General features: G+C 39.8%; 1 protein-coding gene across 1 annotated transcript in view; it reads left to right on the top strand.

Annotated features, from left to right (window-relative positions):
* The window catches only part of LOC108106133 (piezo-type mechanosensitive ion channel component), a 28,301-nt gene that overhangs the window by 571 nt on the left and 11,614 nt on the right, over window positions 1-16,116 (top strand). The window contains 11 exon segments of the mRNA XM_017213022.2: window positions 10,670-10,863; window positions 10,950-11,214; window positions 11,278-11,582; window positions 11,830-11,956; window positions 12,037-12,156; window positions 12,224-12,317; window positions 12,319-12,387; window positions 14,285-14,518; window positions 14,576-14,773; window positions 14,834-15,393; window positions 15,461-16,079. Of these exon segments, the coding sequence (XP_017068511.2) occupies window positions 10,800-10,863; window positions 10,950-11,214; window positions 11,278-11,582; window positions 11,830-11,956; window positions 12,037-12,156; window positions 12,224-12,317; window positions 12,319-12,387; window positions 14,285-14,518; window positions 14,576-14,773; window positions 14,834-15,393; window positions 15,461-16,079 (2,655 nt within the window). The 5' untranslated portion in view covers window positions 10,670-10,799.

The following is a 16,116-nucleotide window of genomic DNA, read 5'->3' as shown; positions in this document are numbered from 1 at the left end:
ATAACTTTCATTTATTTACATTTCTGCTCTGGAGATAAGCGGTTCCAAAGCGAACCCATTCATTCAACTCGTATTTCCTTTCAATTGCACCGATAACGCGGCTAGAAGTGACCCATTAGCTTTCAAAGCCACATTAGTCATGGTCATGGATGGGTGGTTGACGAAAATAAGAGAGATAATCCGAAGTCGGAACACAGTTCTGTCCAATATATACGAGGTGTGTTCAAAAAGTAAGGTGACTCTTCAAATTTCGCGAATTTCAAATTTTTCGATTATCGAAACCTTTTAGAAGTTATACGAGGTGTGTTCAAAAAGTAAGGTGACTTTCAAATTTCAAATTTTCAAATTTTCGATTATCTTCAGTTTGGGAACAAGAAAAAGTCACATGGGGCCAAATCCGGTGAATATGGTGGCTGAGGCATTATTGTGGTGTTGTTTTTGGCCAAAAATCCAAATCCTTGATCCATATTTTCGATAGCAAAAATCGCCGAGCTCGCAAAATAACTAACTTACGCCTATCACAACCAAACAAAGAGGATGTTCCATTGAAACTGGTACAGATGTTAGGGAAGAGTGTACCAATATAACAAAACAAAAAAATCGATAATCGAAAAATTTGAAATTCGCGAAATTTGAAGAGTCACCTTACTTTTTGAACACACCTCGTATGTTCATTATACATATTTTTTTTTTTTATTATTTTCTAAATAAATTATAAAGCAATAAAGTTCTTTCCCAGAAATAGATACTTGAGTTCTGATTTCAAATGAAAGGAAATATTTGAAAATTTAGAATGACCTTATAAACATTGTTGAATCGTCGAATATTTAAATCGTTGAATATTTAAAACTGTTAAATTTGGTTCTGAAATAGTGTTTGTATTAATTATTTTAAATATTAAATGTTATTATGACTGCAGTTGTTGTACATATGAGTTAGGGTAAAAACGGGCGCCCAGGTGTTATCTATCCTGAGTCTTGAGCATATGGCAAGGGGCCACACGACCTACTATAGTTGGGGGAATGCAACTCTTAGTGTTTGTTTATTATTTAAGTTGTCAAGTTTACTCCAGTCAGGTGATACGGGCTACGATGAAAAAGTAAAATCAAATACTCATTTATTTTAAGCTTAAACTGTTTTGTCAATTATGTCTCAACATTGCTGAAATGTGAAACATGGATTACATTTAATTGTAAAATTTTAGTGATATCTCTTTCAAACGAATTTGTATTTGACTAATATTGTTTGTGAATGTAAATGGTATCATCATATTTGTGTTCATTTGGGCAGTTCCTTGCTATTGACTCATTTTCGAATGAGGCAATTGCATCCGATTTGGTTTTAGCTTTTGGTTTTGGTGTCGCTTGTTGCTTTCCCATATATTTATTTGCAATCAATAAATGACGCATTTCATTCGGTGAGGCCCACGACCGTTGCCCGGCTAGACCTGTGGCATTATCACAGCTTGGGAATCTAGACGAGTATTTGTATTCTCAATGAAACACTCATTCCAGATGCTACTGATGACTTCATGAATATTTTTAAAAACTATATTTCTCTTCCACTGATTCCTTGTCATAATTTGGCTCTAGGTATTTGAATTCTGATCAGATCAATGAAATCAAAATTGGATTTCGATGAGAGTTGTTTGGTTCAGTTTAGTGGAATAATAAATGTGGAGATCTATAAACAAGAATTGTGTTTTCTTTTGCGGCTATTAGCCTTTTGAGTTGGTTTCCAATGAAATTTTTATGACGCTAAATAAGATATACAAAAAATTAGACATTCAACTGAATGAATGCAATGAATGAACAAGAGCCACATTGATTAATTGCCAGTTCGCTATCATTAGTTCTCATTTAATTTATCAAAGTAGCTTTTTTGATTACTTCTTGGTTGCAAGGCAGACGGAAATGTGGTTGCAATTAGTTTATGTTGCCTTGTTCAACCTCGGAAAAGTTATCCACAAACTGTTTCAGTGTCAGTGCCTAACAGTCGTTACCACCGAAGGCCCAACCACCCGCCTTCGCCGTCAACAAAAATTTGGCACGAGAAAATTTCACTTTTATTGTGGAGAGCAAACCAACCGTGCGACAACAGGCCATCCACATCTACCCACTTCTATATGGTATATGTTTGGCCTATACTATATCTATACTATATGTGTGCAGATAGGATAGGTAGCCCTTTCGGATGGGTGGCCGAGGGAGTAGGTTCTTGGGGGAACCACATTTATAAAACTGCAACAGCTGCAGTTATTTTTCAACTTGTTTTGTTTGTCGCTCGACGATGCCACTGCGATTTTTCTTTTGTGCTCACTAGGTCGGGTCCTTTTCTTTTTTCCCTTTTTTTTTTTAACATATTTGTTCGATTTTTGCATAGAATTTGGGGATTTTTTTTCCACGTGAAATATATTGAAATGCCATATGGAGGAAATCAATTCACGTTCGATTTGATGCCTGAAAAATGGCTTCGATTTGCCCCGAAACATAGAAAAATGCTCATCATTGTATTCTAGAAACAAATTAGCTTTTAAGGTTTAAAAAACTAGGAAATAATCGATTTGCAGCTATAAGAGTTTCAGGATAATGGGATGTGTTTTTTTCAATATTTAAATTTTTTGAAGTCTTAAAATATTCTAGTTGTTTTAAAATATAAATACGTTTTGGTATTTTGTATTGCACAAACCTTTTTTCTAGTTCCTCCAAAGACATGACTTGGTCTATTTTCTGTCTTATTCCCAGTGGCACCCCCAACTTTCCGGTTTTCTGGCCAGCACCTACCTTCAGGTAAGGATGCATTTTAAGGAGGCGATAGGCAGCAGCTGTTATGGTTTCCTCACCACCGGTTTCCTACCTGCTCTTGGCCTTTGCCTTGTGGTGGCCTTTTTTGAACTAAAATACTTCAACAAAATGCCGCCGCCAGAGGCGAGCGAGAAAAAATAATATAAAGCAAACGAATTCCTTAACATTTTATGCGTAGTTGCGTCATCGCACACGGAACAGTAGTGGCACTATGTAAGAGTATATAGTATACCCCCAAAACACAGAGTCATATATAAGCATATATCTAGGTACAATAAAACAAATCTCTCACACACTGTCTGAGTCTGGTTTGGAATTTAGTCATCTGCCGGTTGTTCTCGGCCACAGAACTTGTTTTTGAGTTTAGCTTTTATAATATTTTGTTTTAGCGCTTTAAGCGCATACCAACAACATAGTTTACATTTTATGTATGAATTTCCTTATTTTCTACATAAATGCTGTCACAGGTTCTAAATGCCTTAATTAAATTTCAGTTTTATCGCTGTCGTTCTTACTTATATCAGAAATAAAATTAATTTCTGCTTATCGTCACATTGTGGGTGTGGGGTTTGCAATCAGAAAATAAAATAAATATTCGTCTGTATTAGCACACATATTCATGAGATATATTAGATATATAGTTGGATAGTTCTTGGTGTCGGCTATATGTAGATGATTTCTAGCTGGTTGACTTCTCATGCGTGAATGTTTTTGTTTCGGATTTTTCGCAATGTTCTGAAGGCCGTGAGAATACAACTGAGTCTGGGTTCAGTGTTTTCATTGAGTTTTCTTCTCAATTATTGCTCACCCATACAGCGTAGTCTTAATTTTCGATCTTGAATGCCCTTTTACAAAGTGTGCAATGATGCGTTTGGGTGGCTGTGGCCACGCTTCACTGCCAATCAGGAATTTATTTATAAAGAACACTTTTCTGCATTTACAGCATGCTTGAAGATAAGCAAAGTTAGGTTAAGAAGATAAGACAGTTTAAAACAAAAAGTTGGCTAATAAATAACTTAAAGTATTGATATAATACTTTAGAAGACAATCTAAGTATTTTCTTATATGTTTGTTTTGACTCATTATGACTGTAATCTGTATCTGTAAGGGTTATTCTCAATCCCTCTTTGAATCACCAACCATTACAATATAAATGACAAATAAATAGTTTTTAATAAACTTTCCTAAAAGTTTTTAACAAAGTTGTTAGATAACTTTCAAAGTGAAATGACAAGCCTTACTTCGACGTAAATGTAATGTTCAACATTTCTGGTCCTTAACCTGTTGACTCAACTCTCCCTGATGTCGAGTTGAGTCAACTATTTGGAAGCATGTTAATGTCAGGTCATAATCCAAAGGACCGCCTGTCAGGACGACACTTCCCATACCCAGTTGCCAAAGAAAAGTGTCTGAAAAAAAACTGTTGCGTGTCTCCTCTGAGGAATTGGGGAATGGAATGAAGGTGGGACTAACTATTCCGTTGATGTATGATGATGAATGAGGGGGAATATGACATTTCAGTGGCTTTAATGGTGCTTTCAGCTAAAAAGAAGACTATCTGTTTTACCGGGGGTCCGTCCAATGGTAATGAAATTGGCAAGTGAAAGGCAAAGGTAGCTGTCATATACCGGCTAAAAAAAGACTTTTACGACAGGCCAAATGAAACGGAAAACGGAATGAATGTGCCGAAGGATAAAGTCGTGACCAGTCCATTACCATTTTGCTACATTTGTCACTATTAATGCCGCGTTAGCGGTACGCGACAATTTTCTGGGCGGAGTAATTGCACATATGTCGGCGAGTGTACGTGCTCGTTGGACTTTTTTGTTAGCCTTTCAAATAGATTAAAAAGGGCAAAGAAATAATAAAGAAACCCACATGAAATAAACCATGAAAACGAATGCGTAACTAACTGCTTCTGTTCCTTTGCCCGAATGCATCAGCCAAATTGTTTGTTAATGGACAACATGGCAGGAGCTTTCTTTTTTTTTTTTTCCCTTCGTTTTAGGCACACAGCACACATGGCGGATGTGTAATATGCACTGACAGGTCAAACAGAGAAGCGCGCTGCACATTTTATGATATTTGCACACTATGGAGAATCCACAGGCCGCATCGCCCACTTGCCCCATGCCACTTTGTAGTCGATGCTCTTGTGCACAGCTGGTGTGCACTGTTCTACCATGGGCAGAAGACTTTAAATTTTCGTGTAAAATTTTGTGGTTTTTGTGGGCTATTAAAGATTAGATAAAAAATTTTTGGATTCCTTACTAAGTTTGCTAGAATATTTTTGGCCAAAACTAAACTTTATTAGCATACATTTAATTCTGTAGATCAAAGTAACTTACGATGTGTATAAAAAAGATATCAAAATGTAAACTGTATGAGTAATTATTTCCTGAACTATTTTAAAAATTCCTCTTAAAATAGTTTAGGAAATAATTACTCATTCATTGTCTTTTTGATATTTTTTTAAACATATAGTAAGTTTGTAAGTTTAAATACTTGTTTATAACTATTTTATTAAACATTTTCTAGGAATCTATTTACAAAATCAAAATGAATTGTTTATATAATTATTTTAAATGACATTCTTAGAATTTACTCCATGGTGGGTAGGGTTAAGGAGGCTCGGTCGCCAAGATAAATGTAGGCCAAGACCAAAGACGAATATGCATTTTGGTTGTGCCGCCCCCATTGCTCCCAGAGCTGCTCCTGCGTCCCGTTTCCTTGGCCATCTCCTGTCACTTTGAGTGAAACGAAGGCGTTGGCCGCAGCTTGTTGGCCCATTAGCTCACTCTTTCTGCCCTTCGCCGTACATTGTTCATATGTGTTTGTGTTTGTCTGTGTGTGTGTGTGTGTGTGTGTAGAGGGGTTCGCAACCACTTTGAAATTAATTTCCCTTGTGAAATTTACGTATACGTAATTGTAAGAACTGGCCCTGCATAAAAGAGCAAGTAATTCGCTGCAAGTGACCCAAATCTTGGCCAGATGGCGCCCAAACTGCTCCCGATGCATATGAAATTAACGATTCCATTTGGATTTATTGTACATTAACCATAATTTGTGTGATTCAATTAACCCTTGTTGATTAATGCGGGCTTCGGATGACAGTCGAAAAGTAATTAATGTGGTTTATCATTCGACAAGAAATACTCGTATATGATGACCTTTTGAAACGACTTCTGCCGCTGATAATAAAGAATCACTAATAAAATGTTTTTGTTTTGATTAAATAAATTTTAAAAATATATTTGTTAAATATGACTGTTTCGATAAATACAAAATTAAAAGATTACTTTCTAATCAAAGTGTTTATTTTCCTGATTTACTTTCTTTTTAAATGAAACTTACAACTTCTCAGCAAGTGAGAACATATTCTGCTGACTTTGTTCACGCTTTTCAGTTAGTTTTCAGCTTGATGTGGAAAATGGCATGTGAAGTTTTCCGCTTCTTGCGCTTTTATGGGCAAGCTTAGTTGTCAAACGCACACGAAGAATGTCAACTGAAACTTGTTCATTATTTTCGCTACTCCCTTTTTTCGAAACGAGTATTGCGTGTTTTTAAGTAATTATGCTTTGATTCTCGGATAGCTTTTTTGTTTTAAAGCTCCAGAAGCGGCGTGGCAACAAGGGGTTAACAATTGCCCGAGTAATGACATTGACAGTTTTCAAACAAAGTGACGTCATCATCTAAAAAGTTAAATCAGAATCAAAAATCGTGTGACATGCACCAGTCTGGCATCTGTATATGTATTTTTAGCAAAAATTGCAGCGAAAAGTAAATAAAAAACAGGGAGAGGTCTCCAACCCACCACAATAATTCTAAGATTACGAGGTTCTAAAAAAGAACTAAACCTCTACTGGAAAGTGGACAGTAAAAATAGAACAAGAAAAGCTCGCTGGACACTCGCAATTAATGGTAAATTAATGGCCCAAAGACACGCGGCCAGGAAGGCTAAGACTAACATACTAACTGGACAGAGATTAGTTGACTTTGTCAACGTTTTCCCGACTTTTCTGTTACGCCACTGCAGTTGCGAATAAATAGAATTGCAAATATTATTGCAAGAGTTGCCGCTAAACGAGGGATGCCAACGCCCGGACAAAGTTCAAGTGGCTGGAAGACTTGGCAATGAAGCTGCTCTAATGAATGTCAGGGGGTGTTGGGGGCGGTCATGAAGGTCGGCTGCTGAGTGCGAGACGATAGTAGACTGCAAATTGAGCTCTTCTCTTGCAGCTCAATTTCGTTATTCCATGTAAGCCGCTTAAGATAAGACACTTCATTTCGCTTATACAGAAACTTCGGGGGAAGTTGAAATGGGTATTATGCGAAATCATCCTTGAAATAAATACTTTTAAAGTCTTCAAACGATAAAAATAAGATTCTATGCTATAAATTAGACTAATAAACAAAAAGATAACTCAAATGACAATACAATTTAGGTAATTTGCCAACTTTAATGGCAATTCCTACATTAATTAATGATTTATATCGAAGAAACACTTTAAAATCACGTATACGCCACATGGACTGATTTCTGAGACATTTCGCCACCAGCTGCCTGTGTTCCATCCAAAACAAATGTTAATGTTTGTTTTCAAGTGCCAAGACATGCATTTCATCTGCATTAACCATATCACACAGAGGCAACATTGGGAAGCTCAATACCGACAGCGACATTGAAGTGTCCGTTGCAAATATGTGTGCCAAGTTAACCCAATAAAAGCACCAGCAAATGTTGCTTATGTTTGACATTCTTCTTGTTCCGCTGGGGCAAATGGAAAGACAATAAACATTTGGGATCGAATGGAAATGGGGAATCAACTTGATATTGAAACCGAAAACGACAGCAGCAACAGGCCAAAGAAAAAGGCAACCCCAACGCTGCGGACAGACAACAGCAGCTGGCCCAATGGATTGGCCTATAGATATCTGGGTATCCATATACATTATAATGCTTATATTATAATGCCAAACGGCAGCAGAGGCATCAGCAGCAGCTCAGCAATCAGCGATGCGTGCATGGCAAATGAATTAGTAGCGAATAACACGCTGGTTAAACCCTCCCTCCTCTTCCTCTGCCATTTCATATTCATTGGCATTGCGGGAGGGAGGGCCCCAAAAAGGGGGTGTGGTGTGTGTGTCTGCTATGGAATGCCTTTAGGCCCATAATCAAGCCGCAAAGCATAGAAGCAACACGTGTCTCATTCGATTTTGATGGAACGATGCGACGTGCCGCGCTCTCTTTTCGCGGATGGAAGTGGAAAAAAGTTGTGATTATGGGCTTCCACCCTTTGGTTATGGCCAACAAGGGGTTGATCAAATTATAAAGCCCCCAAAATATTTGTTTTTTGCTTATCATAAAGCATAAAAAATTGATAACCTAAAGCCAAAATAACTTAGGTATTGTATTTACATTGTCTGACTTATATTTATAGTAGAGTTTTTATTTAATAAATCGGAAAAATTTGTATTTCATGGTATAGCATTTACTTTAAAGAAAACTATCATCTTACTATCCTTCACAGCTAACCCACTTCGGTCTCTGGTGAGCTAACTTTTTGCTGTGACTGTGTGTATTAAACAACCATATAGACAGTCGCATTCCCATCAGCATTATTGTCCCATTAGACATCTGCTCAGACGGGGATACCCTACAACCCTCCAACACCCCTCTCTCTTCCCTATCAAGCCTCAACGACCAGCATTTATTTAGCTAAAATAGTAGAGTGCTTTTTTTTGTTTTTTATATGCCTACTGCTGCTGCTTTTTATCGTCGTTTGGAGCTCTCCTGGCTCGTTGTTGTGGTTCTATCATTCTGTGTTTTTGTTTTTTCTGTCTAGCTGAATCTGTTTGTTTGCCCTAGGGCGCGGTGGGTGGTGGTTGTGGGGTTAGGTGTGGCACCACTTGAGGTTTGTCGGCTCGGTGGCTCAACTGCCAGACCCTCGCTTTTTCGAATTTGCTGCCTCTCTTATTAGCTGACATTATGTCGGATATATTTGCGTTGGAGGCGTGGGCGTGAGTTGCTTCTCTTCTCCTCGCGATTTCTCACTCGTTGTTGCTGGTTTCTGTGTTTGCTCCATTGTTCTTGTTCTTGTTCTTGTTAACCCAGCCAGCCAAAAAAAAAAAATGAAGAATTAAAAAGTTTTATACATGCCAAATTACGTCATGGCTGTTGATCTTTTTTCGCCATTCACTGAAATTAGCAGCTCTGTTGATGTTTTTTGCTGGTTTTTTGTGCATTATATTTTGTATTTTGCATAGTGTTTGTGTGGCATTAGGTCAGGAATTCATGCCACTATTCGTTATTTTGGATGTCTTCCAAGAGATCGGAAACGGATTTTTAAAATTGAGCGAATTCCTAAGAAAGTCTAAGATTACAATACAACGAAGTTTTTGCTGATAGGGTTAGACTTAAGCTTGACTTTTTGAGTGTCATTGAAAGAAATGTACGGAAATTAAATGTTATCATTTTTTTTACAAAATGTTATTTGGAAGAACAAAAATAGAATTAAAGTTCGTTCAAGCTTTTAGATATCAAAAATGTTTTTGTAAGACATTTCTTTAATTATTTTTGTCAATTGTGACTAAGTTTCAAAGAAGCAATAATGTTTAAAGTGAAAAAATTTCGACACTCTAGCGTATACCCTTTATATCCGGGGAACTCATCGCCTTATCTCTGAGTGCTCCTTTGTATTTGTAAATACATACAAGGGCGGCGCTATTCCAATAACAGTTTTTCGTGTTCCTCTTTCCGCCTCTTTCTTGTTTTTGTCTCTTCCTGGATCATCCTCGAGCACTTGCACTGGAATTCTTTCCTTATACTTTCTGTTTTCACTTTAAAGTTTATTTCGCAGTGGACTATTTGGAGGGTCAGTAAAATAAGTGATGAATTAGCAAAAAAAAAATGTGTTTCTTTCTCTCAGTGTTCAGCTCCAAACCGACAGAAAAGCTTCTCTAAGATTCTTTTTCGTGTTCCTCTTTCCGCCTTATTCCGTCGCCAACATAAATATATTTTGTTTTTGTCTCTTCCTGGATCATCCTCGAGCACTTGCACTGGAATTCTTTCCTTGTACTTTCTGTTTTCACTTTAAAGTTTATTTCGCAGTGGACTATTTGGACGGTCAGTAACATAAGTAATGAATTGGTTAGCAAAAAAAGTGTGTTTCTTTCTCTCAGTGTTCAACTGCAAACCGACAGAAAAGCTTCACTAAATATAGGTGCACCCTTTCCTTTAGTTAGTAAATGCTCTGCCGTAAGACGATTTTCAGCACCCCTGCTTAATATACTCATTCAACTATCTTCCTTAACAAATTTGAATTAAGTTTGTCATGGTCTACCGCCATTATCCTTAACATTCTGGTTGCTCATCTAGCTTAGTTTCTGCTCCATTAGTTCAAAGCGTATTCGAATAAATGCCACATTATGTGCCATTGAATGCCAATTACACATTTGTCCATAAACGAACTGTTCCGTGACCCCGCCCGCCGTCTCCTCCCCGATTTGCTCCTTAAAGCTCAAGCTGGGTGGCCACTCCTCGCTTCTTTCGCAACTGGAAAATGTGAAAAGCGGAAAAGGAAAATTGAAACTAACCCAACCCAAGCCAGGATAGCGTGCGACTACCTACTGCCACGCCCACTTCTTAGCACGGACTGAATTTTATTTGTTTTGGTTTTTTTTATTTTGCCAGCGTTAATTAAAAGTGTGTCAATGTTTATATCCGTGAATTAGTTTCGGGATTTTCTAGGGTCCGCTTAATTAAGGACTATTAAACTTTAAGCCTTAAAGCGGCAGCAACAGGCTCCCTGAAAGTTTAGTTCTCAACGAAATTTAACTCTAATTTGTTTCCTTACAACTTCCAGCTGCTCTGCGACGCTTGTGGCAACGAATTGCACTCAAAGCTGAGGCTTTTATGAATGCTACTGGGTCGAAGTCGGAGTCTGAGTCCGGATACGCATCTGGAGGAGAACGGAGGCGCAAGCATCCAGCAAAATGGTCTTCAGTTATGCCTGCATGGTGCTCCAGCGCATCGTGGTGCCAGCGGTCCTGGTACTCGGTAAGTAAAAGGAAGACTTCTGGGAAGAATATTTATTCATTTTTTAAATGGTAACTAAAAATTTATCTACTTTCCTAAACTGGTAGCTGCCCTGATACGACCGGTAGGCATATCCTTTGTGTACCTGCTTATGTTCTTTGTGTCGCCCTTTGTGCCTCTGGCCACGCGTCGCAACTTCAAAGGATCTGTGACTGCCTTCTTCATCATCCTGCTAACACTGAGCACGTTGGTCCTCTTGGGTCACATAACGCTCCAGATTCTGGCAGTCAGCCTCACGCTGCCGATCTACAACTGCTCGTTCAGTGAGCGCCTCTTGCGACACATAGGCTTCGTGAGCTTTATCGATCTACAGTGGGTATTTTGGAAGTCATAAAGTAGCCATTTAATACATGTTTTTTTTTTTACTTTTTATAGGCCATTCGCCATAATTGAATGGCTGGTGCCAGAGGTTTTGGTCTTCGCCACCTCTCTGGGATCATATCTCACTGTAAAGCGAGTAGCCTCTCAGCCCGTTGGTGCAGAGCAGCTGGAGAATGGCGAAGTGCTCGATGGGCAGATGGAAAATGCCCAGTCTTCTCAGCCTCCTGCTACAGATGCCAATGGTGGGGATGTGCAACAGGCCACGGCCACCACGCCACTGCAGCAGCAGCAACAGCAGCTCAGGAAGCGCGTCTCCATGATCAGCCAGCATATCCACTTCGAGGGATTGATTAAGATCTGTAAGTGGATGTTATGGTGTGGCACCGAACATTAAAAGTTGGTTTGCCAGACAACTCTTTAGCTTTTTGAATAAAAAATTTTAAATTTATAACTTAAGTCAAGTAAAATTAAGTGTTAATCTAGGTATTTATCAAGAATTAGTTAGAAAATGAAAAGTAGTTCTTAGACTATCACCACAGAGATTTCCTGAAGACATCTGAGTGAGATAAATTTCAATCAAAATTAATGAATCGTTTCCATCGACAGCTCCTCTGTTCTGCCTGGCCACGCTGTTCTTTGCGGCCGTGCTGCGTCCCTCGGTGCCAGGTGGATTCTACTTTCTCATTTTCCTGCTGGCCGGCTCTTACTGGGCAACCTGCCAGACGCTGCAACGGTGCGTGTCCCATCAGCGCCATCAATTCCGGAAACATTTCTGACTTTCTCTTTGTATTTTCGCACCTTTTTGTTCTGCAGGGGCTTCGCGTTATTGCTGCGCTGCGTGATGGTCGTTCTCGGGCTGCACTCCCTGTCCATTGTTTCCTATCAGACACCCTGGATGCAGAGCCACCTCAATCATACCACCCTGACAGCTCGGTAAGTTGAGGACGGTGGCCTTGCTAGTGCAATCATCTGACTTTCACCCAACTCTACCATCTCTCAGTTTGATTGGACTGGAACCGCTTATTGAATCCTACTGTTCGCCGGATATACGAGTCGTTCTGTATAATAATAAGCTGTCTCTGGACTCGTACCTCAAATCCTTTTGCGTTGTTTTTCGCCTACTTCGCACTGGCCCTGACCACGAAGCATCTCATTAAGCCAAGGGTAAGTCTTAACTCATGAGTGGCTTTAAGTCCTTTGTTCGATCAGCTTTTACTCTGGTTTAATCTGGTTTAGAACAACTAATACGGATTACTTATCAAAATTTTCAAAACATTAATGAATAAGACTGAAAGCTAGTTTGATTAAAAGAAATAATATTATTTATCAAAGGTAAAAGTAGAGACTAAAATGATAAGTTATATTAACTATACAACATAATAAGTTAAATGGCTTTCATTCTTATTGAAAAAGCAAGCCAATATCTTGGGAACATAGTTTTACCTGCTCTCAATTTCTGCTCTCTTCTGCTGCCATTCCTGCATCCGGATAAACCACTTCAATTTCAAACTTTCTAACACAACAAACTCTGCACGCCCACAAAAAACCAAAACCAAAAATAAATAAACATGTAAAACACTTCTAACACCTAACAACAAATCGTCACTAACACGCCACACTCCGAACACCTGAAACCATGAACACCGGATCACTGAACCACCTGGGCACCGGCTCATAGCTGGAATCGAAGCCCGCCACCGCATTTGGCCAGCAGCTAGATTGCAATAGCAGCAGCATCAACAACACCGGCAACAAGGTCAACCGCCAGCTATCGCTGCTCACCTCGCAGACATCGCGCGGCCGTCGGGATGGGTCCAATCCTGGCGGAGGTGGCACCACCACTATCACCACCACAACCACCACCACCTCGGCCGCAATCCGCAATCAGCGCTTGAGTGTAAGCGAGCGAGTGGATTGAGATTGGGGATTTTATTTTTTCGATCTGTGTTCAGCGTGTGAATGTTGAATATTTTCCGGCATTTCGGGTGCACAAAGAAAATTGAATAGGTGTATTAGAACCAAGGGAGAAAAGCCACAAAATTCCCAATAAGCCGGTTTATGTATATGACCGGAAAAGTATAATCCATTAATAAAACTGATGGGAAACTTATCTCGCATTGAACACTTTTATTTGCATTTTTAGTTTTCAGTTGCCTTTTCCGGCGGTTTTTTTAGCTTCAAAATTTGAAATTTGATATTCAGAAACCTATAAAACTTGGGGTTAAAGTAGTTACAAAATATTATTCAGATAGAACAGGTCATCAATGTATCAATGCAAACACTATACACGATTAGTGAACCCTAACTAAACCCCAAACTAAATGTTTGTCTGTGCTTTAAAGTCTAACCCCAAAAACTTTGCCCAAGTTGAGGCGATTTATGTGCGCTTTTGCTGAAATCTGACAACTTGTTTTGCGATATTTCTTGCCATTTTTCTTTTAGTACGTTTGTTGTTTTCTTTTGATTTTTGTTTATGCTCTCTCTTTTATTACTTCCGCTTTAGGTTTCTTTGCGCCGTGATCAGCGTGCAACGTTAAATGAACCGACTGAGACGACGCCTGTACGTAAACTAACTCCACTTTGCGCCAATACCTGTGTATCTTTCTCCCAGAATAACCATTAGACTAGCTTTAGCCTATCTCTTTCTATGCCTCTGTCTTTCTATGTATCATTTGGATTAAGCTTTCCTAACCCTCGTCATTTGTCGATGTAAAATTGTTCTTGTCTAACATCCCTAGCGATCTATAGTACTAACCGCCCCAGTAATTCCCTCAAATCATATGAAATCCTAATCAATAGTACTAAACTAAACATGATACTAAGCTCTTAAGTGTGACTGTATGTGTGTGTTTTGGGCTATAGAGCACCGCTAAAGCGATCCGACATAGTTTGCAACACTCACCCGGATAGTAACCAATCGACATCCAACACCCGTAGCTTGCCCTAGAACTCTAGAACTCTTTGTATGTACATATTTAAATTAGTAAGCTGAACTATCTCCTCTATGTCTGCGTGGGTAGTCTGAGTTCTAAGCTAATTAACCAGATAACTTTCTCTATAGTTGGTGCGTCAAAGCACGCGAAAGGCACGCACCCCTCAGCCAGTGGAAAGTGGATCCTCGGTGGCGCCCAGTGGAACTCAGCGAGGCAATGACATTCAGCTGGACTCAATGGAACAGAGGTCGGAGCAGGAAAACACCACTACATCCATACTGGATCAGATATCGTATGGATTTGTCAGCGTGGGAGGTTTCATCTATCAGAATAGTTATATATTCACCAATATTCTGATGATGGTAAGTGGATATAAGATAGTTTCCTAATAACAGATTATTAAACAAATGTCTTGGCAGGCCTGGTCCATTGTCTACCATAGTTGGCTGACTTTTGTCCTGCTACTCTGGGCCAATGTATTATGGATGATTCCCAACCAAAGGAAGGCCATGATGCGGTCTAGTCCGTTCATAGTCTTATATGCCGAGGCACTCCTGATTGCCCAGTATATTTATGGCATGGATCTAAACAACGAAGAACTGCCGACAAGCGTTCCTGTAAGATTGCGACACATACATCAATCATGAATTTAAATTAATTAAGTTAAGTATTTGCAGACTGCGGGCATTAACCTGCAGCAAATTGGCTTCGAAAGACCCATTGAGAACCAAATGCGTCCATGTGTGCCGCTGATCGTAAAGACAGCCTTCGTACTGATGTTTTGGGTGACATCACGGCAGTTCTTTAAAGAGAAGCGCGATCGCCGAAGGGATAGCACCCTGGCGGACATAATTGCGCCACTGCAGATTACCGTGGGATCGGCTGGCTCCAGCTACCTCATCAACGACGGCAAGAAGACCTCAAAGTTCCTAAAAAAGGCCGGCGATGTGATCAAGAATCTACTAGTGCGCCTGTGGATCTGGCTACTTGTGCTGGTTATCTTCCTGTGTGCGATCACCGGCGAGAATATGACCGGCTTTCGCATCTGCTACATGGCTTTGTTCCTATTCTTCTTGCTGGTCTTTCAATCGTCGTCCAAGGCCTGGGTTAAGATCATGTACGGCTTTTGGCTGTTCCTGATCTTCTACGCCATGTCCATACTCATATTGATCTATACATATCAGTTCGATAAGTTTGATAAGTATTGGAGGGACTATCTAAATGTGTCCGAAACGCTGTAAGTAAAACTAAGAATTAATAACTTGTATGATTTTCTTACAGTTAACTTAATTCTTGATTTTTAGGCAAAAGGATATTGGTCTTAAGCGTTACCAGACCAAGGATCTCTTTCTCCATTTGGTTTCGCCGACTATAATCGTGATCCTGACCGTAATCCAAGTGCACTACTTCCACAAGCGGTTTATTGCCTCATTACAACAGCAGCCATCGGCTGGCGGATCGGCACAGCAGAAACCCACAGAGACAACTGCATTGGAACCAGCGCCATCGAAGCGTCGGGGCAGCGCCGGTTCACTGCGACGTTCGCAGGGTCCATCGGGTGAGGCTGCTCCCGGAGCCACCACTGATTTTGAGACATCTGTGCGAGATTTGGTGCGCATTTCGTTCCGCAAGATTAAGAACAAGTCGGAGTATATATTCAAGAACTTCAAGGACGTCTTCTGGCGCTTCCTGGAGCTGCACATCATGAAGGCTGTGTATATCGCAGCCTTCGTGTGCAGCGTCAGCGAAGTCTGTGTTCTGCATATTGCCTTCGTGGGCTTCTGTGTGCTGGGCGCCACCTCGCGCAAGGCCGTCCAGGTGGTGATCAGCCGCCTCATCTCTTTCATTGTCACCATCATAGTGCTGTCGAAAATGATCTACCAGATCGAGTATTTGAGTCACTCGCAGCATAACGTAGTTTGTGTAAGTTAATCTGTAACTGTAAACTGTATTATCTTTA

Source organism: Drosophila eugracilis, unplaced genomic scaffold, assembly GCF_018153835.1.
Source record: "Drosophila eugracilis isolate 14026-0451.02 unplaced genomic scaffold, ASM1815383v1 contig_386, whole genome shotgun sequence".
NCBI lineage: Eukaryota > Metazoa > Arthropoda > Insecta > Diptera > Drosophilidae > Drosophila > Drosophila eugracilis.
The sequence above is the reverse complement of the archived record's forward strand: the minus strand, read 5'-3'. Positions and strand labels throughout refer to the sequence as shown.